The 24,675-nt window shown below is 39.4% G+C and overlaps 3 protein-coding genes across 9 annotated transcripts in view; 2 read left to right on the forward strand and 1 right to left on the reverse strand.

Annotated features, from left to right (window-relative positions):
* LOC138029621 (short transient receptor potential channel 6-like) overlaps positions 1-21,714 on the reverse strand; it is a 73,186-nt gene extending 51,472 nt beyond the window's left edge. The window contains exons 1-2 of one of the 7 annotated variants that reach the window (XM_068877324.1): positions 17,647-17,941; positions 17,123-17,404 (exon numbers count right to left, since the gene is read on the reverse strand). The gene's annotated coding sequence lies outside the window, so the exon portion shown is untranslated. Of the gene's footprint in view, positions 1-13,361; positions 13,849-15,267; positions 15,501-17,118; positions 17,548-17,646; positions 17,942-20,551; positions 20,830-21,606 lie in introns of those variants that run through there. The other 6 variants (XM_068877353.1, XM_068877338.1, XM_068877329.1 and 3 more) reach the window with 6 other exon arrangements.
* On the forward strand, positions 7,605-8,651 carry LOC138037603 (ATP-dependent DNA helicase PIF1-like). The gene has a single exon (XM_068883505.1). The coding sequence runs from the start codon at positions 7,605-7,607 to the stop codon at positions 8,649-8,651; it is 1,047 nt and encodes a 348-aa protein (XP_068739606.1).
* Positions 8,666-10,834, forward strand: LOC138037604 (uncharacterized). The gene is given in 4 exon segments (XM_068883507.1): positions 8,666-8,767; positions 9,228-9,270; positions 9,773-10,791; positions 10,793-10,834. Coding segments are annotated over 4 exon segments (1,206 nt in total).
* Positions 21,715-24,675: the final 2,961 nt, after the last annotated feature.

The following is a 24,675-nucleotide window of genomic DNA, read 5'->3' on the forward strand; positions in this document are numbered from 1 at the left end:
ATCGTATACCGAGCTTGGGCTACCTGTGATTGCTTGAAGCCTGGTTAGCCCTAACCATTGGCTAGAGGTATCAAAACCTATAGGTTTCCATGGTATTTAACGCTGGTTAGCGCTAACCATGCTTCGAGAAACCCAGGCCAGTCCATTTATGGACTATTGCGGTGTCGGTGTTTCGTCTGCTTTTCTTGCGGTGATGCGGTGTTTGTTAATTTTTCTTGCGGTGTTGCGGTATTCAGAGTACCCCAATGTCCCCCTCAAAATGTCATAAACAGATGGTGGTTTGACGACAAAAGATGCAGCAACTTTGTTACCGGTAAGTTTAGTTAAACAATTACATCGGCTAAGCGAACCGTATGGAGTAATTTGGATGCAATTTTGACCATTTTATGGCCGTTGGCAAAGCAAACGCCACATGATAGAAATGTTTACGTGCAACCTAGTAATGAATGAGCGGGCAGCACTAAAAGCCGGAACCAGAATCCGGAGTCCGGAATCCGGAATCCAGAAACCAGAAACCAGAAACCAGAAACCAGAAACCAGAAACCAGAAACCAGAATTACCTACAATTCGCGAGAACTACAAAACTTTATCTGCTGGATAAATCGCTATCTACTGGATAACTCAATTGGTTTTTCAAGTGTTTATCCGGTGGATAATGATTTATCCGATGGATAGCGTTATCCACCTTTTGAAAATTGAGGCCTGGTTTCTTGTGTATCTTGATTATCTTCAAGTCTTCTGAGTGGAAATCTCTGTCTCAAAGGAGACATCATGTAAATTAATGATCATAATCGAAATTTGTTTATTGTTGTTCATGGTCAAGTTTACGTAAAAGTAATAGTTTTTGTTTGAAGTCAGGGGCACCAAACGAGAGTATAGTTCAAAACCACTTAGACATAGCATCGTTAAACGTATTTTAGTACTTAAACGGTAGATATAGTCGTATTTTTATGCCCTAAAATTTTTTCATCTGTTCGGATTTCCTAGCTGAAAGTCCAGTGATCCGAAAATTATAGGGATCAAAACTTACCTTTTCGAAAATTTCAGCCAGAAAAAGGGCTCCCGAAAATTCTAGGTGACCTTTTTAGGGAGAAAATCCGTTAAAATGGACAATTATACCATTTTTTAGAGGTTCGAAAATCCTAGGACAGGCAGGCAAGCAAGAAATTTTACAACAAATGTTCCGAAAATTCTAGATCTCAAATCTTCTTCCGAACAGATATTTTCCGAAAATTGACGTTGGGTGCCCCTGTGAAGTTTATTAAATAAACAAAGGTGTGTTTTACCGTCTTTCCTTTGACCCTTTGATTATGTTCTAGCTACTACCACAGCCTCCAAGATAAAAGATTATAAACAGGTTATGTCACATCATTTTAGGGTGTTTAGGGGACATCTTGAGTTAATTAAGAGTTTTAAACTCGAAAATGCAGGGGCACTCAACGAATCTATTCCTCACATTATCTGTTCCCCAGAGGAATCTTGCTGGCTGGCAAAAATACAGGTGTTTCGATGAGCTGGCTGGGAAATTTTGTTATTGATAGAGGTTTTGCCTGGGAATTACTGACTTTTTCTAGCATTTCAACCCGAGCTGGCTGTAGAAACTCTGAAGACTGAGGACGACCAAAAAAAAAATCAAAATCAAAATAGCCAGACAACAGAGATCACAGATCCACTAAAGGTGTTCGATTCCTTCTCTGTCTTTGTTGAACCCATAAGTTACCAGAGAATTTTCCGTTTGGTTTCCGTGTTGTACATAACACCACATTTGGCTTGGCAAAATATTAGAAATCACGGCAGCTCACTTTGATTTCGGCTCGACGGGCGAAAGTTTGTTGTCGACGTCCATTATTCGTCGCTTTTAAGATTACAGATATTTATTTTTCACCGCACGCTCCATTCCCGAGTTCCATACGGGTATATTTTCTTTAAAAGATGCACTAAAACACCATTCGCGTTAAAATGACTTTCGAGGCCATTGCAGGTTAATTAAATGTTCTCCTGTGTGCACCCGGGAAATCTACGCATTACTCCAATCCCATCAAACCTAACAAAATACGCACAGAAGACTCTATGCACAAAGACACCATTTAGCAGGGGAGTGACAGGCAAGACTTTTACCGACACGGAAAATAAAACGACGAAATATTACCCATTATCCGATTGGCATTGCCACACTGGCAACCCAGTAATTATACAGATTATATATGTGTAAAACTTTGAAATCTAGTTACTAGTCTCTTTGAAAGTTTTACCAATAAATAGTTTTTTTAAAAAATTTGTTTAACCGTCACTTCTGAAGATGTATGTTGTATCATACGAAACGTCAAGTTAAAATGCAATGTAATATGTTTATCACCGCAGTTTGTTTATTGTTTTTGATAATAAAAATCCAAATAAGACATCTAAGTCATAAAGCCAACAGAGTATGAAGGTAAGAGAGGTAATGCCTCATATTGGCCCTATTCCCATAGTAATCCCTCTTAAGTTATTTTTAGATCTCCTGCGAGATCCGGTATTCCTACGTGGGTTAACACGACGCGAATCATTGCGTGGGAATTCGCTCAGCTGTTAACATTGTTAAAAATGGGGACATATGATTGGCTATCAGTTATCAGATTGGCCACCGCACGACGCGAATCATTGCGTGGGAATTCGCTCAGCTGTTAACATTGGTAAAAATGGGGACATTTTGAAGATTTGCATACCAAGATGACTGCCACGGTCTTAAGAGCTCTTGCAATATTATGTCTTTTTGCTAATATGTTCGTGTCTGTTGGGGGTGAAACCTTTCTAAATGGTTACCTGAGACAAGATTGTCTTCATGGGGCGACGAATTTTGCATTCCGTATGCATTATTCCGGCATTTGCAGGTAAAGAGGGTTGTCGTTAGGTGGGACAGTCGTGGGTTGCTCCTTCTGGCAGCACCGTCGGAGAAATTTGTTCTCCTCGATATCACTATATCAATGGACATTCATCCCAATCCTGGATGGGAGGATCGTGACAGAGATGCCGTCAATTCAACTAAACATTGCAAAACTTGTGTCCACCGAAGAAAGAATGCACGCATGCTGGACCGTTGTGATATTCTTAGGTTGCGTAAATCTGCTGGCAAACCTTTGGCTTCATTGTCTGGAGGTCTAAAAGAGTTCGGAATAATCAAGCAAAGAGGACCATGGAAACGGAGGAACGGCAGAGGAAGCGACAAATTTGGTTCTAAGATGTGTAGGTCGTAAAGAAAACAACCGATATAGGGAGTAAAGAGTCGTCGCCCCATTAAATCTCCTCGAGAGGAGGCGGTGAACAAACTGGAGACAACTATACGGAGTCACTTGGATAGGTGTATGCCAGTAAGGGTGGTCACTATGTCATCACGTGACCCTGCCTGGATGACCCCTCTTGTTAAAGCCATGTTGAGGTCGAGATCAAGGGTGTCCGATGAAGCTCGGTTGAAAGAGTTGAATAAGAGGATTTCGGAAGTGATCAGTGAGAACAGAAGGCAGTGTAATGTGGGTTTGATTGGCTCGAAGCAATGGTGGAAAGGTGTTGACCTGGTATCGCAGCGAAGGAACGCAGCCCTTATTACCTTTGATCGTGAATCACTTGATCAGTTAAACGCTACAATTGTAGCTTAAAAGCTAGGGCTCTAACCTATTATCCGGTAAATGAAATTCTACCGAAGCCTAAACCCCAGCAATATAATTTACGTCGCACAGTTGGCCTCCGCCCATAGATTAACACCGAACTTTTCAATAACACATTTGTAAATAGACTCATTTTTGAACACAACCTGTTATAATTACATAATTCACTTTTAGCTACAGTATATTATTGTAAATTCATTACACAATTCTCGTTTATGTAACACAGGATATGTATTTTTTATCTTATGGTTTATTAAATGATTGGCTATCAGTTATTAACCCTCGCGGGAATATCGGATCTCGCAGGAGATCTAAAAAAACTTAATAGGGATTACGATGGGTATAGAGCCAATATGAAGGATCACCTCTCTTACCCTCATACTCTCTTGTTAAAAGCCGGTTACGCACGAGCAAGTTTTCCTTGAAAAGTTCTGACTTGACAAGTTTTATTTGCTGTTGTGTAAAGAAAAACTTGTCAAGTTTTTCCTTGACAAGTCCACTTGTTCAAATGCTAGCACGGAAAAACTTAACAAGTTGCATCACTTGCTGGTCCGTACGTGTCGCCGAGGAAAACTTGACAAAAAGAAATTGCGTGATCTCAGCGGTCTTGTTCTCCTGCTCGCTTTGACGGCAGATGAGTATGACAGGGAAAAGCACTGTTTGTTTATATCGTGACATTTCCTTGCTATATCTCTTCTCCTGGAATCCCGGGGGGGGGGGGGGGTACTCCCAGAAAAATTGGGTATGGGTGTGCGGCCCTCTTCCCAAAACCCTTACCCTATTTATGACCAAGATCTGCGATTTTCCCTACCCTATTTATGACCTGACCAAAAATTTGATACCCAATTTATGACCTGACCCTTAAATCAATACCCTGGTGCAGACCTGCCTTATAATTATTTCCCTAGTTCAGACCAATGTTAAAGGCAATGTTTATCTGCTTTTATTAGGTAGGTTACATTATAAAGAAGTAGCTTCTAAATAAAAAACGAATTCAAGACTAGAGTGCAAAAATGGATACCCTATTTATGACCAAAATGGAGGAAAATTGGCCAAAATCGATACCCTATTTATGACCAAAACGGCTGAAAAACCCTACCCTTTGGGGTCGCACATACCTATATAGCCCATATAAGGGAGTACCCCCCCCCCCCCCCCGGGGATTGAAACAAGAAAAAAAATGCGTGAAGAGATTCTTCACCTATTAGGAGATGAAGTTCTTGGTTTAGATGTTGCTGCACTAAAAGGTAAGAAACTGCATACCTTTTCGAGTAAGCTTAGAACGATTAAAAATGTACTTTATTGAAAGAATAGATATTTCAGAATAAAAACTAGCGATAAAAAACGACGTTTCGATCTCTCTGAGATCATTTTCAAGTAGTAAAAGAAGCGAATAAAATCTGCATATATAAGTACAAATTAAGACGTGAGAATGTCCAAAGATAAAATATGTAAATACAAGCGCTAAAATGTAAGTGTTAAAATACTATATAAATAACTTGCACGGATTAAATCTACATGACTGTTGGTTAAAACGCTAAAGCGTGAGTGTTAAGATACCAAAACGCTATAAAGAACTATATAAATAACTTCGCACGGATTGAATCTGACTGTTTGTTCAAAGTTGGTTTAAGCTCCTTTATAAAAAGCATTTCGTAGATGAGGCAATCGAATTTACTTTCGCACTTTCTCAAGATCTTAAAGTCACGATATATGTCACTCGGGACTGTTCCATGTTGCTCTTTAATGTGATTCCCGATTGAAGACGATCCTTTCATGTGTTCCTCGACGCGCTGATAGAGGTGTCGGCACGTATACCCGACATAGTTTGCATCGCACAAACCACACTTGTAATGGTAAACAACGCGTTGCTGGTTTATGATAGGCGGCTTCTTTTCTTTCGGTTTGATATGGTGTCCAATCTTACGGCTTGTATACACGGCGTGAATATCCATTCCAATTTTTCGGCCCAGTTCCCCAAGTTGCCTTCGCGCTGAATTAGCCGATCTCTGATCTTTGAAAGGTAACACTATTCTGACAGGCGCCTCATTCACGTTACATGCTCGTGTGGAAATTGCCTCGTCGGAAACTTTCTTGGTGACAAAATTACTGATGGTCGATTGCAGCAGTTGGGCTGGGTACTGAAGTCGGGAGAACGTTTGTGTGAGACGGTCACATTCCAGGTGGAACAGTTTCCAGGTAGATGACAATTTAAAGGCACGATCCAGCAACTGTTCCACCTGGAATGTGACCGTCTCACACAAACGTTCTCCCGACTTCAGTACCCAGCCCAACTGCTGCAATCGACCATCAGTAATTTTGTCACCAAGAAAGTTTCCGACGAGGCAATTTCCACACGAGCATGTAACGTGAATGAGGCGCCTGTCAGAATAGTGTTACCTTTCAAAGATCAGAGATCGGCTAATTCAGCGCGAAGGCAACTTGGGGAACTGGGCCGAAAAATTGGAATGGATATTCACGCCGTGTATACAAGCCGTAAGATTGGACACCATATCAAACCGAAAGAAAAGAAGCCGCCTATCATAAACCAGCAACGCGTTGTTTACCATTACAAGTGTGGTTTGTGCGATGCAAACTATGTCGGGTATACGTGCCGACACCTCTATCAGCGCGTCGAGGAACACATGAAAGGATCGTCTTCAATCGGGAATCACATTAAAGAGCAACATGGAACAGTCCCGAGTGACATATATCGTGACTTTAAGATCTTGAGAAAGTGCGAAAGTAAATTCGATTGCCTCATCTACGAAATGCTTTTTATAAAGGAGCTTAAACCAACTTTGAACAAACAGTCAGATTCAATCCGTGCGAAGTTATTTATATAGTTCTTTATAGCGTTTTGGTATCTTAACACTCACGCTTTAGCGTTTTAACCAACAGTCATGTAGATTTAATCCGTGCAAGTTATTGCCAACGAGCCAGCTGAGCGAAGACGCTCGGCTGGCGAGGCGGCAGAGAATAGTGCCGCGCGAAGAATGGCGTATGCGAAAAAATTCTCGATCGGCATTAAAAGTGTAAGTGTAAGGTGTAAGGTGTAAGGTGTAAGATGTAAGATGTCTCAGTTTGAGCCAATTGCAAGGAAGGAACTATTCGAGCTAATGAAAAGACGTGTTAGATTGTAGCTTTCAACCAATCAGGAGGCGGTACATGTAGACACTTTCGCGTGGTTGTTGATTTGGAAGCGTCGCTTGGTTTGAAGTGGAAGCAGCGCGATCTTGTTGTAAGCGTCGCTTGGTTTGAAGTGGAAGCAGCGCGATCTTGTTGTAAGCGTCGCTTGGTTTGAAGTGGAAGCAGCGCGATCTTGGTGTAAGCGTCGCTTGGTTTGAAGTGGAAGCAGCGCGATCTTGTTGTAAGCGTCGCTTGGTTTGAAGTGGAAGCAGCGCGATCTTGTTGTAGAAGGTAAGTGTTTTCTTTGTTGTGGTCGTTATTGAATTGTAAAGAATTTCATAGGCTTAGAATATACGTGGTCGAGAGACCAATAGCAATAGCGTGTGATACAGCGGTTGAGAGACCAATAGAACCAGCGTGTTCGCTATTGACTTGAACTAAAGAGTTTAGCAATCAATAGAAGCAGCGTGTTCATTAATCAAACCGAAACTTCAATTGGCCAGCGTTCCTTTACAAAACTTTCATGTAATTCGAATATTGAGGAAAAGTGTTGAAACTAGAACAAATCCAGTGTTCGAATTTACTGTTTGAGATACGATCAAGAGACCAATAGCACTAGCGTGTGATACAGCGGTTGAGAGACCAATAGAACCAGCGTGTTCGCTACTGACTTCAACTAGCGGGTTTAGCAATCAGTAGAACCAGCGTGTTCATTAATCAAACTGAAACTTCAATCGGCCAGCGTTCCTTTACAAAACTCTTTTTTTTATGTAATTTCTAATATTGAGGAAAATTGTTGAAACTAGAGCACGAAATCCCTTACGCTTTCTTATTATGGGTGTAGCAGGAACAGGTAAAAGCTATCTCATTGATTCCTTAAGAAATTTGCTTCAGGAAAAATGTAAGGTTTTAGCTTACACTGGAAAAGCATCATTCAATGTCAATGGAGTAACGCTACATTCATTGCTAAAATTACCTATTGGTTCAAAAAGACATTGTGATTTAAAAGGAATACCTTTACAACAACTGCAAAGTGACCTTGAAAACGTTCAATATTTAGTAATAGATGAATACTCTTTCGTTGGCCAGAGTTTGTTCGGATGGATTGATAGTCGTTGCAGACAAGCTACTGGAAGAACAGACATGACATTTGGCGGCATATCTGTCATTCTTGTTGGTGACATAGCTCAGTTACCACCTGTAGGTGACAAACCACTTTACCATTCTATGCCAAAAACAGAAAAACAAATTCAAGGTTTTCTCCTATATCATGAATTCAAGAAAGTTGTTAAATTGACAGTTAATCAAAGAGTTCAAGGAAACAATATTGAACAATCCAATTTTAGAGAAATGCTAACCCGAGCTCGCCATGGTGAATCAACTGAATCGGATTGGCACTCTTTAATTTCCAGAACACCTGACAAAGTGCACAATGTGAATGAGTTTGAAAAGAATTCTGTAAGAATTTGTTATCATAAGGAAAAAGTCGCAGAATTAAACATTAGTAGACTTAAAAGCTTGGGTCAACCAATAGCCATAATTAAAGCTCGTCACTCTATTGGAGCACAAACACTTAGTGCTGACGACATGGGAGGCCTTGAACCTATAGTCTACTTATCAAAACGAGCAAAAGTAATGTTAACGATGAATCTATGGACTGATGTTGGCCTTTGTAATGGAGCATTAGGCACAATACTTGACTTTGTGTATGCTGAAGGACAACAACCTCCATGTCTTCCAATATGTGTATTGGTTCAATTTGATGATGAATATAAAGGACCATCAGTTTCATCTGAGTTTCAAAGATGTGTCCCAATTTGTCCCATCACCCAAGTTTCAGAAAGTTTAGGAAAAAATATGAGCGACAGCAATTGCCATTAAAATTAGCCTGGGCGATGACAATTCATAAATGTCAAGGTCTAACTCTCTCTAAAGCTTGGATTGATTTAGGATCATCCGAAAGATCTCCTGGAATTACATATGTGGCTTTAAGCAGGGTAAAAAAAGATCTTACTGAGCCAATGACACTAGAGAGGTTTCAAGCAGTCAAAAAGTCTACTAACTTTAAGTTTAGATTAGAAGAAGAAAACCGTCTTGATATGTTGACTAATGAAACACTGAGTTCACATCTCAAAATATCTTAAAAATACATTTTCGTTTATGTCATGCTCTTTTAAACAATTTAATCAAACCGATCAATGCACGCATAAATATTTCTTTTACACTTAAGATTAAAAGATAAAAGTCAGTTACAATTCAAAATCAACTTTGTACAATTTTGATCTTGTCTCCCTGTGGTGACTGTTTCCAAATATTTTCTAAAAACATTTGACATTTCATATCCTACTCTAAAAAAAGGAAACATATTGTCGGTGCTTTCTGCTTACAAAATCTTTGATATTTCAAAAAAAATGTTTCTGCACTGTTTGAAAAGTTTATTTTTTCTTCAGTTTCCAGATCTCCTGTCAGTCAATCACGTCAAAAGAAAATACAAACTCTGGTAAGTACCTGTAGCTTTAATTTACAATGTTTGTTTTTTTGTGGTTCTCCATATTCCTGTTTTCTTTTTGGAAAGTGGCTGGGGAGGGGGAATTGAATGAGCAAAAACTACTGAAAGGGAACAACCCCTTATCATTTTTGTAAAAAAATCCTCGTCTGGCCTCACCATAGTAGATTACATCTACACAAGATATATATTGCAGTTTCTAAAATTCCAACCATACTGACAAATGCAACTTCACTACTGTCACTGAAATCTTTGGTGGCTCCTCCCAACTTCTGACTGTGCTGTCTGAACTGTGGTCAATGATTTGATTTGATTACTACACAATTGACAATAGTCACAAGCTGCAAAGAGCTGCAAAACATTTCATTGACAGTAACAAAAAAAACATTTGTTGGTTCACTTATGAATTTTACAGTCCACATGTTCTTACAGGTGCACTAACTTATTGTGATTAACATTTCATGTCTAACTTCAAATTTTATTCCCTCTTTCTTAGATAATCACCGTGGCTACATTCAGAATTTGAGCCCTATAAAACGCTCGCGAAATCAAAATCAGTGGTATGATTTTGATTTACAAACCAGCCCATCAAAATTGAGAAGAGTTGTAGGGTTTAATAGTGCAAACCACTCCATGCTACAAGAACACGAAGCATCAAAAACAGCTGTAACCCTCAAAAACACTAAGCAAAACAGCAGCAATCACATCATATTCAACCAGCAATCAACAGTAAGGGTAACACCAACCTTTGATATTGATTTTGATTACAAACCCATCAACAAATCCCAAAAGACTGGGCCCTCAACTCAGCCTTCCAAGAAGATTACGCTTGAGGAGCTCCCCACACTCCAAGTCAATCAGAAAGTAAATGTCACTGCTTCCATTTCACTGGGAAATGAAAACCCTAAACCTGTTCAATTGAAATCCTCAAGTGAAATGACAACTGTAAAAGAAGACTGTGTCCTGGAGGATGAAACTGGAACTGCTACTATTCATATATGGGATCCACTTTACAAAACCATCAAAACTGGCACCACATATGAGTTTGAAAACCTTAGTGTAAAGCACTTCCAAGGAATCACTCATCTGGGAACAACCCCTACAACAACGTTTAAAGAAGCCAATCAACAGTTGACACCTATCAATGGCCCTGCATTACTTGAAAATCCAAAGAAAGAAGCAAAAGTAGAGAGCTTCAAAATGATCAACAAACTAAGCATTTTCATCACCTGCCAAGCATGTAAACGAAAAATTAATGAAATCACCCAACAAAACACACTCAAATGTAAAAACTGTGGAGTCCGAAAAAGAAAGATGCAATGCAAAAGAGATGCATCTGTACAACTACTTGTACATTTGGATGAAAAAGACATTTGGTTAACAGCATTTACAGATGTCTTGGAGTCCCTGTTCGCCGCCCACCCCACAATCTCATTACTTAACGACTCGGATACAATTGAAGAACTACTTATGGATCTCCAAGAAATAGAATTTAAATATAATGTCAACAGAATTTTAAGTGATCACTGAAATATCATCATCTTCACTGTCAAGTTAAACTGTCCTAGAGTACAGAATTAACAAAGCCCGACCACGGACTACAATATTTATTTACAACACTTAAGTATCAAGACTTCAAGAAACTTTCATTACCATGTTCTAATTCAATGTTGCGTTACGCGCTATTTAAAAACATACATACAAAACAAGTTAATATTATTTCTTACCATGCTATTGGTGTTCAAGATGTTACATTAATAACAGAAAACCATTCACATTGGTTTTCACGTTCAAGTTCATATGCTTTTTTTAACATTACTGAGTTCGCTAACACTAGTACATGCATGTTTCTGTTCACTCTGTCAAACATTGTAATAATTAAGACTCCTTTTATATGCTTCAATCAACATATTGTAACTGCAAAATTCAGTGTTGTTTTTATGCTATTTCAAAGCAACAGTTCTACTATACAACACAATTCATGTTCTTTGTTATGTTATTGTTTATAATGTTACATTAGTAACAAAAACTATTCACATCCGTTTACATGTTCAAGTTATTAAATGACTTGGTTACTATTACCAAGCTCTTAAAACTTAAGTTCAGTTTCCATGTTACTCTTATCAAAAATTTTACTATCAATTCCAAAAATCTATGCCTCAGCATCAAACCCCTTATCTAACCACACATTGATCGCTCGTTGGCACTCTATCGATAGGTATACCTAGTTTATATAGTATTTTAACACTTACATTTTAGCGCTTGTATTTACATATTTTATCTTTGGACATTCTCACGTCTTAATTTGTACTTATATATGCAGATTTTATTCGCTTCTTTTACTACTTGAAAATGATCTCAGAGAGATCGAAACGTCGTTTTTTATCGCTAGTTTTTATTCTGAAATGTGTTTCAAAAAAACTACTTATAAGAATAGATATTTCACGGTCAAAAAAAACTGAATGGAAACTGTTTCCCTGCGTTTCCGTTTTTTGTTGTCCGCTGTGTACTTGTATTGCTGGCAACACTGAAAACTTGTCAAAGCAAACTTGCTCATTTGTTCACAAGAGCAAATGAAACTTGTCAAGGCAAAACTCATCAAAGAAGACGATAGTAACGTTGTGAGCTATTACTAAAAATAGACTTTGTCACTTGAGCCCCATTCCCCGCGTAGACTCTGACAAACATTTCGATCTACTGAAAGTAAATGTACGAGTGAGGTAAGCGATAGCGAAGGAAAAAAGAGAAAACTTTTTTGCACCTTGTTGAAGCTAGGAAGACTTGCTCCTGTGTAACCGGCTAACTTTTAAAAGCACTGAAAAGTGATCACCTTGCCTGAAGAAAGTGGCCTGTAGCCTCACTGTCTTCGTATCTAGAGTCTATTATTTTCCCTGGGTTTTAAATGAAACTGATTGAATGTCAATTAATGACAACGTCGCGCGTGTCGAACAGGATGTACTAACATTATCGGCTGACATGCCCATAACCATGACGACATCAATATCCACACGTGCCAAATATAAAATAATATCTTCACTTTGTGGGATGAAGATATCAAATTTTAGGAACAAGAAAAATCCCGATATCTATATACTAAATATTATAAATTCGAAAACAGTTCGAGGACAAAAAAATATCGGCTGTTAGATAGGTTGGGAGGCATAAAAACCCCATCGTCGGAAATGCTGGAATGATGGAAAATGGAACGGCGGAAATGAAAATCGTGTGCCTAACCCTTCTTCCAGAAAACTGATAAACGATATAACCTTTTGTTACTGGGTTGCCTATGGCAAACCAGTCGAGGTCTGCGTTGATTTCGTCGTTTTTTACTGGGTTGCTAAACCCAGTCGGAAAATGGGTAGATTTCCGTTTTAGTATTTTTTTCCGTGTCGGTAAAAGTCTTGCCTGTCAATCCCCTGCTAAGTGGTGTCTTTGTGCATAGAGCCTTCTGCGCGTATTTTCTTAGGATCGAGAGGGTAGTGGAACTGCGTAGATTTCTCTGGTGGACACAGTAGAATCATTAACTTAGCCTGCAATGGCGTCGAAAGTCATGCAACGCGAATGGCGTTTTAGTGGATCCTTAAACAAAATATACCCTTATGGAGCTCAATAATAGAAAATCAGTTGGATAAACTAGGCATGAATCTCAAAAGCGACGAGTACTGGACTTCGACAACAATCTATCGCCCGTCGAGACGAAATCAAAGTGAGCAGTATTTACCTGAAGTACATGGTAATTTGACACAATTGAGTTTCTTGTCTTCACGCACGCAATGAAATAGGAAGAGGTTTTCGCCTCTAAGAGCAAATATGTTGTTTGTTTCAATAAAATTTTCGCTGGAAAGGGATTCTGTGGTATTTTCTGCCTTTGTGAATTATAATATCATGTTGTGTATTGAATTTTCGAGCTTAAGGTTGAAATGTGATATGGGAGAAGTTTTTTAGTATTGCTCTGTAAGCAGGAAGGGTTCACAGACCTGTTGGAAGCGTGCTTGAGTTTCAACAAAATGAGCCCCAAAATCAGTGAAAACTTGTGACGCAGATGAATAATAAAGTAGCTGCTATTTCCAAAATGATGGAATTACCTGGTGATAAATAACGTCGTACGCGTCTTGGAGAGTAAATTTTGACTTTGCATAAATAAGAGTTGGGCGATTGTGATCTTTGTTTTGACTTCGCTCATTTCATTGTCAAACTTTATAACACTTGACAGAAAAAGAAACTTACAAAAACCCGGTATCTTGCCATCATTTGACACAGATGCTTCACTGTTTGGCGAGTAAACATGCCGCGGTAACTTAATCACGGCGCCCGCTGAATTCCGGCCATGTCACTTTCGATTTTGCAATTTACTTGAACGTAGCAAAAATCTCCCAAAATGTTTGTCGCTGATCGTAACTTTTTATATTCTATATTCACGGTTCAAAATTAATGTTGTTTCCATGTCGTAAATATTTTATTCTCGATCGACCGTCCGGGAAACTTCCTTCTGCTCTTTCTTATCAATAGTTATTTGCTTTTTCATCAATATTTGTTTTGCATAAAGCAAGCTAACAGGATCTGTACCTTGCTGAGTTCGCATTTGTTAGCGTTAATACTTTAGAAGTATTTTCGGTCAGATGTTTTTGTTTTTTATGAGGGGTTTATTGTTTTGGTCTCCCATCCTAACACTAACCCTGCGAAACAGGGCTTGACTTCAGTGAAGTTTAGTATTACAAAGCTGTCAGATGCTTAGAGAGCACACTTGTCGTGAAAAGAAGTTGTGAGGGAACTTGAAAATTATCAACGTGTCAGCCCAGAAGCCAATGTTTCTCGCTTCTCTTTTATTTGTTATTCTTCAGAGACTGGAATGCTGTATTTCAATACCACACAATTCAGTGCCTTCTGATTTTCTGTAGCACGTACCACAGGCAACCCAGTGTATGCTTCACAGAAGCATCTCGTTTATTTTTTTCCGTGTCGGGAAAATTCTTGCCTGTCACTCCCCTGCTAAGTGGTGTGCATAGAGTCTTCTCTGCGTATTTTGTTAGGTTTGAGGGGGCTGGGGTAATGCGTAGCTTGCTCTGCACAATTAACCTGTAATGGCGTCGAAAGTGATTGTAACGCGAACGGCGTTTTAGTATATCTTTAAAGAAATATACCCATATGGAGCTCAAGAATGGAACGTCAAGACAGGCGGTGAAACATAAAGATCTGGAATCTTAAAAGCGACGAGTAATGGACTTCGACAGCGTGAATCTTTCGCCCGTCGAGCCGAAATCAAAATGAGCTGTACTTCTAATATTTCGCCAAGGTGGTGTTACGTACAACACTGAAACCAAATGGAAATTTCTCTGGTAAATTACGGCTTCAACAAAGACGGAGAAGGAATCGAATACCACAAGTAGACCTGTGATCTCTGTTGTGTGTCTCACAGTGTTTACTGAAGTCGCATCTATTTAAAGTTTGCCTGTTTGTCCGGCAAGTAACATTCATTTTGTACTCAACTCTGCAAAGGTTTAAAAAAATTGGAAATGTGACAGTGAAAAATTATTTGAATGAAAGCTTGTTGTCTCTTTTGTGCTTTATTATTTACGGTCAAGGTTCTTTCGAAAAGGGTTTGATGTGAACTGTCAGAAATTTATTTAATTGCATATGCTTTGTGATTGTGTGTTTCGCTTGCACACACGCAACTGAAATAGGAAGGATTTCTTGCCCCTTATTGCAAATATGTTGCTTGTTTCAAGAAATCATTTTCGCTGGAAAATGTTTCTGTGAAATTTCCAGCTTTTGTAAATTTATCATGTTGTGTAATTTTCGAGCTTTGCAAATTTGCATACATGTGTTGAAATGTGTTACGGGGAGAATTTTTGTGGTAACGCACAAGTCACGAAAATAAACAGGTCTGTTGGAAGCGTGCTTGAGTTTCAACAAAATGACCCCCAAAATCGGCAAAAGATTGTGACGCTGATAATAATAAAGAAGCTGCTATTACCAAAACAATGGAATTACCTGGTGATAAATAACCCTGTCTTGGAGAGTAAATTTTTGATTTTCCAGAAACAATGGTCAACCTCTGAGAGTTGGGCGATTGTGATCTTTGTGTTGAATTCGCACATTTCTTGTCAAAATTTATAACAATTGAAAGAAAAAGAAAACTAAAAAAAAACAAAAACGCGGCTCATCCTCGGTGTAAAAACCTGTGAAACTCACAGATGACGTAACACAAAGGAAAACAAAAGAGCAAAAAAACATCAAGCAATAACCTAAGTGAAAACTTGTGACGCAGATGAATAATAAAGTAGCTGCTATTTCAGAAATGATGGAATTACCTGGTGATAAATAACGTCGTACGCGTCTTGGAGAGTAAATTTTGACTTTGCATAAATAAGAGATGGGCGATTGTGATCTTTGTTTTGACTTCGCTCATTTCATTGTCAAACTTTAAAACACTTGACAGAAAAAGAAACTTACAAAAACCCGGTATCTTGCCATCATTTGACACAGATGCTTCACTGTTTGGCGAGTAAACATGCCGCGGTAACTTAATCACGGCGCCCGCTGAATTCCGGCCATGTCACTTTCGATTTTGCAATTTACTTGAACGTAGCAAAAATCTCCCAAAATGTTTGTCGCTGATCGTAACTTTTTATATTCTATATTCACGGTTCAAAATTAATGTTGTTTTCATGTCGTGAATATTTTATTCTCGATCGACCGTCCGGGAAACTTCCTTCTGCTCTTTCTGAAAACGTGTATCAATAGTTATTTGCTTTTTCATCAATATTTGTTTTGCATAAAGCAAGCAAACAAAATCTGTACCTTGCTGAGTTCGCATTTGTTAGCGTTAATAGTATTTTCGCTCAGATGCTTCTGTTTTTTATGAGGGGTTTATTGTTTTTGTCTCCCATCCTAACACTAACCCCGCTGAACAGGGATAAACTTCAGTGAAGTTTATTATTACAAAGCTGTCAGATGTTCAGAGGGCACACTTGTGGTGAAAAGAAGTTTTTAGGGAACTTGAAAACTATCAACATGCCAGCCCAGAAGCCAATGTTTCTCGCCTCCCTTTTATTTGTTATTCTTCAGAGACTGGAATGCTGTATTTCAATACCACACAATTCAGTGCCTTCTGATTTTCTGTAGCACGTACCACAGGCAACCCAGTGTATGCTTCACAGAAGCATCTCGTTTCTTTTAGAGGAGAAGCTGCTGCTCTTTAAATGTCATAAGCATAACACTGATTCTTTTCCCATTGATAAAGTCGAACAAAGAGACAAAGTCTTCTCTCGTACATTTTTGGCCAAATATGATTTGCAAATGCGTACGTGATGTGGTTTCAGTCGGTGTGCATCCAATTTTGACAGGAACATTGATTACTATAACTACCACATCATGAGCACTGCTGGTCCCCATTTTAGTGGTCATGGCAATACCGCTGATCTGCTCACAGTAGTTTTCAGAAAATAAAAACAGTGTTTTACGAGCTGGTCGAAAAATTATCATAGTGCTTGGAGTCCTTCGTCGTTTCGACTAACAGTATTATGTAAAGAAGTGATCTCCATAGTAAAAATGAGTTTGTTTTCGCCAGGAGATTTGAAATCGCGGAAGATTTAAGTGCGTAGTTTGTGTCTTTGGCAATGAGTGAGCGATAGGTGCCATAAATCTTGTCTAAAGAGCTAGAGATAGAAGAGATTAAAGTTCCGGGGCAACTACAAGCGGAAACAATTGGTCGTCTAGGGTTGTTTGGTTTATGAATCTTAGCTTTGAAGCAAATGCGTAAAAACACATGACCGGATGAGGTTTCGGAGTTATTAGCTGCTAGCTACAAAAATCCGAGGGTAAATAATGATGCTTGCTTACTTACTTCTCGTTTGGTGAGATCTTGAATGGTTGGTTTCTTTGACAATTTTTTCGTTAGCAGTAGTGAGAATACCTTGGGTGCCAGTGGAATTTTTTTTCAAGGTCAGTGAGAACGCTCAGCGATTCCAAAGCAACGTCGAGGACGAAGAATGCCTCTGGTTGCACGACCCCAGAACCTCATTTCCATACGAAGAGACAGTTCAGATTTCTCGTCAAACCAGTTTTGGCCGCCAAGCTGAGACTGCTTCCCACAGGAAGCAATGAAGCGCATCATTTACAAACATTCCTGAAAATCGAGATTACCGTGATGGCTATTCATTTCAACAGCTTTAATAATTTTGGAGCAATATTAACGATGTTGTATTGATTTTAGGTGCGTAAGCTTGAAATCCCTCAGAGCACAGGCTCCCCAAGCTGAAAATACGTGTGTATGCGACAGCTTGTGTATATAGAGAATTGTATGGGAAAATCACCGATCGTAAAAAAATTGTGTAAATAACTATCTCATTTGAAATAAAGTTTTCCTACCTCAAATGTGTGACGAGCTTGTCTCTTGTGCCGAGTTTCGAGCCATTCTGACGCCGTTTAGTGAAGTCATCCGGAAACCGTTACTAAAAGAGTAGGAAGGCCGACCACTCCGTCCATCGCTGGCCAGACCTCACTCCACAAATCGTTTTCTCCTCAACAGGAAAAGTCCCGAATCGCAATAAAAACAACAGTTCCATAAAGCCCAATAAATTTCACTCCAAATACGTGTGTTTCGGCGGCCGAAAGACTCGTGAAGAACGAAAACTTTGCCTTAAAATTCACCTCTTCGGCTTTCCTCAGAGGCTTGTGACCGGGCAGTCAACAACGCCCGCTCGCAAGGGCTCTCGCAAGGTGGTTTCACCTTCAACTCTGATTGGTCCATTTGAATTTGACCGCGCGCTGGCAACACGATCCTCCAATCAGAGTTGAGGACTATATCTACAAGTGCTCTCATGCGCGAATCGATAAACAAAATAATTTAACTACAATTAATTAAAATGGATCTTTTCACGTTGTCAAAGCCGTTATAGTGCGTGAAGGCACTGAAGCAGCAAACGGACGTTGGACCATCGAAACAGTTTGGCCTTTTCCTCTCGGGCCGAAGTCACGCAACGTTGCTTTTCGCAACACCTGTTGAGAACCGGTTTTTCGATTTGTCCAATCAGAAACTCCCTCGAACGTAATGTCCAATCAGCGAACTAGGACAAATTCTGCCCCAATTTGATGACATGGAATTGAGGTTCTGGGGTCGTGCGATTTATCGTCCTCGGCCGTTGATTTGGAATCGCTAAGCGTTCTTTCCGACATTGAAAAAAATTCCTCTGGCACCCAGGGTATGGTGAGAGTTGTCAAAGGTAGCTGACGTTTCCATTGTTAGCCCTTCGCTCTGTGGGAAACGTCAGCTACCAAATTCCTTTACGGTGGTCAAGTGACCATATAAACCAGGTTAATATAACTACATTTCTGTATTTTTATCGCTGTTTATATTCACTAGTGTCGGAAATGGTGTGTTTACGTAATCAAAACATTTTTAATGCGTATAGAATTTGATTGTTTGGTTGACCGGAAAGGGATAGGCATCGAACCTGTCATCGTTAGTAACTTTAACCAATCAGAGAACACATTGTACAATTTGCAGTATCTTTGTTCTAGTAATCGAAGTGTGTTGTAATCGAGATCGGGACATCGTGAGAGACAAATATATCTGTTTAAAATTCTATCGTGAGTGACTGATTTTAGCGCGAGTTTATCGGGAAAACATTGTGTTGTCAGGCAATTATCTAATTCCCAACAACTAGCTTTTCATCATGTTTTCATTGACGATCCTTGTCCACTCAGCGGGTTTCAATAGGATTAAGAGATTAAAGTATTTTGTACTTCCACAATTGCAATCAAATCCTCTTCTTCTCATCTAAGAAAGCTTCTTTTTCATTTCTTGCAGTAAAAAAATATGGTCGGAAATGATTTATAAAACGTGTTCGCTTTTAGAGTAGATCGTTTTCACTGTCACGCAACAAAAAAATTATAAAATCGAAACCGTTCAATGAAATAAGCCACAAATTTGGAATGTTGTAGGAGACACATTTATAAATTGCCTAACCAATTCTCAGGTCTGTGCGGTACATAGTTTTATGTACATTTCGTTGTTACTAGCATAATTAGCACTTCTTCCTACTTATAAATTCAACTTCTGGCTGAACTACAGAATACAGGGCCACTTATTTCCATATCATTGAATAACAAAAGCTCCCGTTGTTGTGTCTCTCGTTCTACAAAAGCTTTTTCTAATTTGCATGTTTTGTCGTTTTCTATAAAGTTCTGTCTTGCCTGCTAATATCAAAATTTAATTATTACTTTTCATCCCGAAAAAGAAATTCAACCCGGGCGACCGTGAACATATGTCAAGGTCTTTCATAGGTATTCGAAGATTCGCGTCATCTATACACAAACAAATCGGATCCTGTCCCCAGCTATCCACGAATGGTTAAGGCAAGGTCACGCAAGTTTAGGCAATTTAAGCACTGATCGAATGGTCATAGAATTAACTAAAATATCAAAATAACTGTTCAAAACTATAGAAGAACTCTAACAAAACACAGGGAAGCCAAGAAGGGACATGAATGGACAAAACTGGAAAGAATTGAAGTGGATTGAATTTGGGTAAATTTGAAAAAGGTCAGCCCTATATCAAAATGTCATTTACAAAGCTGGAAAATCATTCTCAGTTGTTATGTGGCCGTGATTTGGCAAATGAAAGACTCTTGCTCTGCCAATTTGACGTTTAGAGCTCATAATAAACAAAATGAAACAAATTTATCTAAACTCAACTAATTAATGAAAATATAAAATATTGAATGTATAACCGTAAAAAAGCTGATGTTTTATGGCGCTGTTACATTGTGAAATGTTTCGTGCAACGACACATCGCACAAGTTGCACGAAACATTTCACATTGTAACAGCTCCTTTAAGCTTGATTATAAATCATGATAAATTGAACGTGAACGTGCGATGATCACTTCAGTTCATCTTAGTAAGAAACTAAACATTTTAAATGATATATAAATGATTATTTTAAGCTGAGAAGGCCAAGGTTAGCATGGCCTATGCTGGATAAACAAATAAGTTAAGTTCAACCGACGCCTGAACTCCAGATTGCATGTGAATTCAGTGATCGTTCGTCTTAGAAACTGATTTAACCATAGGCAGCCCAAGTTCGCGTCACTAGAGAGCGTGTAATAACTGATTACTAGTGGAAGATGACCTTTGAGTAAAGGCGGTGTTGCGTTACAGGCAGCCGTTAAGAATTTAAACGCGTTGTAAGACTTTGTATGGGAAATAAAATACCGAAGATTATGAAGCCTAAAAAACGCTCAATTTAACGTTCATTCAATAAAATGACTTACCTCTGGTGTATTTTTGTGCCTTTTGGAGCTTGTTTTACCGTTTCGGGAATTCCGTGTTTTCAATGTTCTAAGACGAAGTCAAGGCTGCACACTACGATTCCGACCGTTGTCAGCTCAGAGGAGGTTTGCGACTCGAAAATCCATCCATGCCGAGATTTTTTCACGCAAAGCTAAAGCCACATCATTTGCGAACCTCGGTGAATGTTTCGTCGTCAAAAATCCCCACGCACTTGGCTGGAAATGAGCATTTTCTGCTTCCGATTACACGATAGCTGATGAAGTTAACGGCTGGTGACACTGTATCACGACACGGAGCTTGGATCCGAGGTCAAATCAACTCCACCCGACGATGTACAGTCATTTCATGTACAACACTTACCCCATCCCCACAGTCTCCACAGCGGCTTCGAAGAGCTCCATGGTTACGAGAAGCCGCTGTGGGGATGGGGTAAGTGTTGTACATGAAATGACTGTACCTCGTCGGGTGGAGTTGATTTGACCTCGGATCCAAGCTCCGTGTCGTGATACAGTGTCACCAGCCACTAACTTCATCAGCTATCGTGTAATCGGAAGCACAAAATGCTCATTTCCAGCCAAGTGCGTGGGGATTTTTGACGACGAAACATTCACCGAGGTTCGCAAATGATGTGGCTTTAGCTTTGCGTGAAAAAATCGCGGCAGGGATGGATTTTCGAGTCGCAAACCGCCTCTGAGCTGACAACGGTCGGAATCGTAGTGTGCAGCCTTGACTTCGTCTTTAAACATTGAAAACACGGAATTCCCGAAACGGTAAAACAAGCTCCAAAAGGCACAAAAATACACCAGAGGTAAGTCATTTTTATTCATTTTATTGAATGAACGTTAAATTGAGCGTTTTTTAGGCTTCATAATCTTCGGTATTTTGTTTCCCATACAAAGTCTTACAACGCGTTTAAATTCTCAACGGCTGCCTGTAACGCAACACCGCTTTTACTCAAAGGTCATCTTCCACTAGTAATCAATTATTACACGCTCTCTAGTGACGCGAACTTGGGCTGCCTATGATTTAAGCTTACCTCTTGTGAACAAGTCCTTAGAGAAGTCAGCAGCACGGTCAACTACAAGGTTAATAATTACAGTGGATTCTTTATAGATTGTTAAAATGCAAATAAAATCCAACTCTGTCACCAATTATTACGCTAACCAATTAAAACAAACCTTGAACATTACGGAATCAATCAAAAGCATCTTGCCGCAACCAAGAGCGGGAAAAAGTGGCATTATTCACTCAAGCCAAACAAACTATATTCTACGCCATGATTTGGGATTTGATAGAATCGTTAAGCCGGTTACACACAAGCAAGTCTTGCCAAATTTTATTTTCTGCTGCTGTGTAAAGAAAAACTTGTCAAGTTTTTCTTTGAAAAGTGCACTTGTTTAAAAGCTAGCATTATAGCGTAGTCTTCACGGGTCGGCAAGGAAAAGTGGCAAATTACGGCGCTCAGCGCTGTGGCTCTTGTAACCGGCGGGTCTAAACCACAGGCAACATTCCACAGGTCACTCGTTGCAGGTCATTGTTTTACCTTTCTGAAAGTAACCCAAAACTTTTTTCTTTCGTCAAATAAGCGCGAGCCAAAAAATGAAAATGTCGTCCGCTCTGTAATTGTATTGCGGGCTTCAGTGAAAACTTGTCAAAGAAAACTTGTTCATTCGTTCAAATAAAACTCGTCAAGGAAAAACGCGCTCGTGTGTAACTTGAACATCCTGGCCAATCGCAATGACAACAATTTCCGGCTTCACCACTTGGACATCCTGTGAGCAGAGGCACTCGAACTTCCTACATATTAAAGAGGAAGAGGTCTTTGACGTACAAAACGTTCGGAATTTCGAACTTTTACTGTTCCCGATGATTTGACGATGGAATGAAGTCCTCAGTTCTCGAAATGAGCTCAATGGAAGATTAGGAAACTCACAGTGAACGATAATTCTGCTCATCAGAAATTTCTCCAGGTCCCTATTAGGAGAACAAACGACCCATACAACATAGGATCAATAGCATTTAAATTATCAGCGATATTTCGGTTGCCAAACCAGCTTTACAGTATACAATGAGGTTTATTTTACGTTGTGTGAGGGGAAATTATAATCCTCATATTTGCATAATATAATTAATGTTTCAAGGAAGAGTTAAGCGCACGTCCGTCTGTGCCGAACTCACGGACTGAGTTGATAACTGCCTTAAAAAAAAAAAAACTCCTCAATGCGTACATGTGTGGCTTACGAAATTTAGATGTTTCGATGGGAAGCTGACAAAGGGCGCTTCCCATTCAACAGAAATCACAGGTATAAATTTTCAGAAATTCCTTGGTCAAGTTTTTCCTTGACACTTAAGTGCTCCTGTTAAAAAGCTGGCATACCAGCTAGTCTACACGGGTCGGCAAGCGGAAAAGTGGCAAATTACGGCGCTCGGCGATGTGGCTCTTGTTACAGTTTAATAACAACATGGCAGTGAAAAGGCAATGCTCGTTATCTTGGTTTTGAATTTTTTTAAAAGCAGCTATACAAAATGCGGCCTGGATTCTTATTTTAAAACCTGTTAACTCAGTCAGTACGCATAAAATCAGGTAGCGCGTCCCATAACTTAGCTGATACTGAAGTAAGAAAAAGAATTAAGACCATGACTGGTTGTTCTAAGTTTATTGAGGGACAGAATGTAATTTCCGCGAACATCATGACAAGAAGACTGGAGAGAAAACTCAGTTTGGATACTCCTTAGTATCTGGCTAGAAATCTTCCCTCTCACTACTTTTACCTCCGGCCGCGCTTTAGCCAGCCATTTCACGAGGGCCAGTCTCGTGCTTCTTAAGTTGCCTCGTACGTGCCCGAAAAGAATTCTGGGTAATTCTGCCATTCCACGACAAGGGAACACCCCCGATTTTCATTTCATAGATTTTTTATAAGTGTCGGCTCACCCAGTCCTACCAGCAAAATATAGCAAATAAAACTCACTCGTCAAGGAAAAACGTACTCGTGTGTAACTGCTTGAAAATCGTGGACACTCGAAATGACGACAATTTCCGGTTTCATGTGACTGAGCACCGTCACGATTGACCACTTCGATATCCTGTGAGCAGAGGCCCTTCGAATTTCCCACATAAGTCCGGAAGAAGAAGAAGAAGAAGAAGATCAAAGGGTCTCTTCTCCCAGGGTGTATTTTGACGTACAAAACGTTCGGAATTTCGATCGTAGGGTGGCCCAGAAGTGCACACAGAATATAAATTACTCCTAAATGAAACGGGGGTCGATGACTGTGTCTAGTTTTGAAGAGCTATGGTATATCTGGTTACTCTCTTGAAAGAAACGACCGCAACCGAAATGGTGATGGGGTCACATTTTTACCTTAGAAAGACGATAAATTATGAGAGCATGCCAATCTCGAATAGGTTGACGTAAATATGAGAAAATGGCAATTTATGCCAATGCCAGAGACTCCACGATGGGAAAACGTGGATGGGTTGTTAGTTCACAGGCAGCCCAAGCTCGGTATACTATTTATAGACTTCGTATGAGAAAATTAACTTTGAGCTTATAAATGCTAAAATAAGCTGTAAATGTATTCGCTTACCTCTACTTACAGTTGTCCTCGTCTTTTCTGTGCAATCGGAGGGCAAACTGTGCCCGTTTTAGCCGGGTTTGTGGCTTTCGAATTTTACAATGTCGTTAGTTGTCATTCTCGTCTTCTCTTTAAGACAGGAAATGACAACTAACAACATTGTAAAAATTCGAAAGCCACAAACCCGGCTACAACAGACACAGTTTGGCCTCCGATTGCACGGAAAAGACGAGGACAATTGTTTGTAGAGGCAAGTGAACTTTATTTCTATATTTACAGCTTATTTTAGCATTTATAAGCTCAAATTTAATTTTCCCATACAAAGTCTATAAATCGTATACCGAGCTTGGGCTTCCTATGGTTAGTTAAGAATATATTTCCAAAGGGTCTTGAGAAGAGCAGATGAGAAATGACTTGATAAAACAACATTTTGAAATTTTTACAAGACATGTTTCGACATACGTATGCCATCTTTCGATTGTGATGAGTTTTACTTTGATTGATTGATTGATTGATTGATTGATTGATTGAT

Source organism: Montipora capricornis, chromosome 2, assembly GCF_036669925.1.
Source record: "Montipora capricornis isolate CH-2021 chromosome 2, ASM3666992v2, whole genome shotgun sequence".
Lineage (NCBI taxonomy): Eukaryota > Metazoa > Cnidaria > Anthozoa > Scleractinia > Acroporidae > Montipora > Montipora capricornis.

Bases quoted from the DNA above. Each gene is read 5' to 3' on its own strand.
- LOC138037603 (XM_068883505.1), top strand. From the start codon at position 7,605: ATGGGTGTAGCAGGAACAGGTAAAAGCTATCTCATTGATTCCTTAAGA.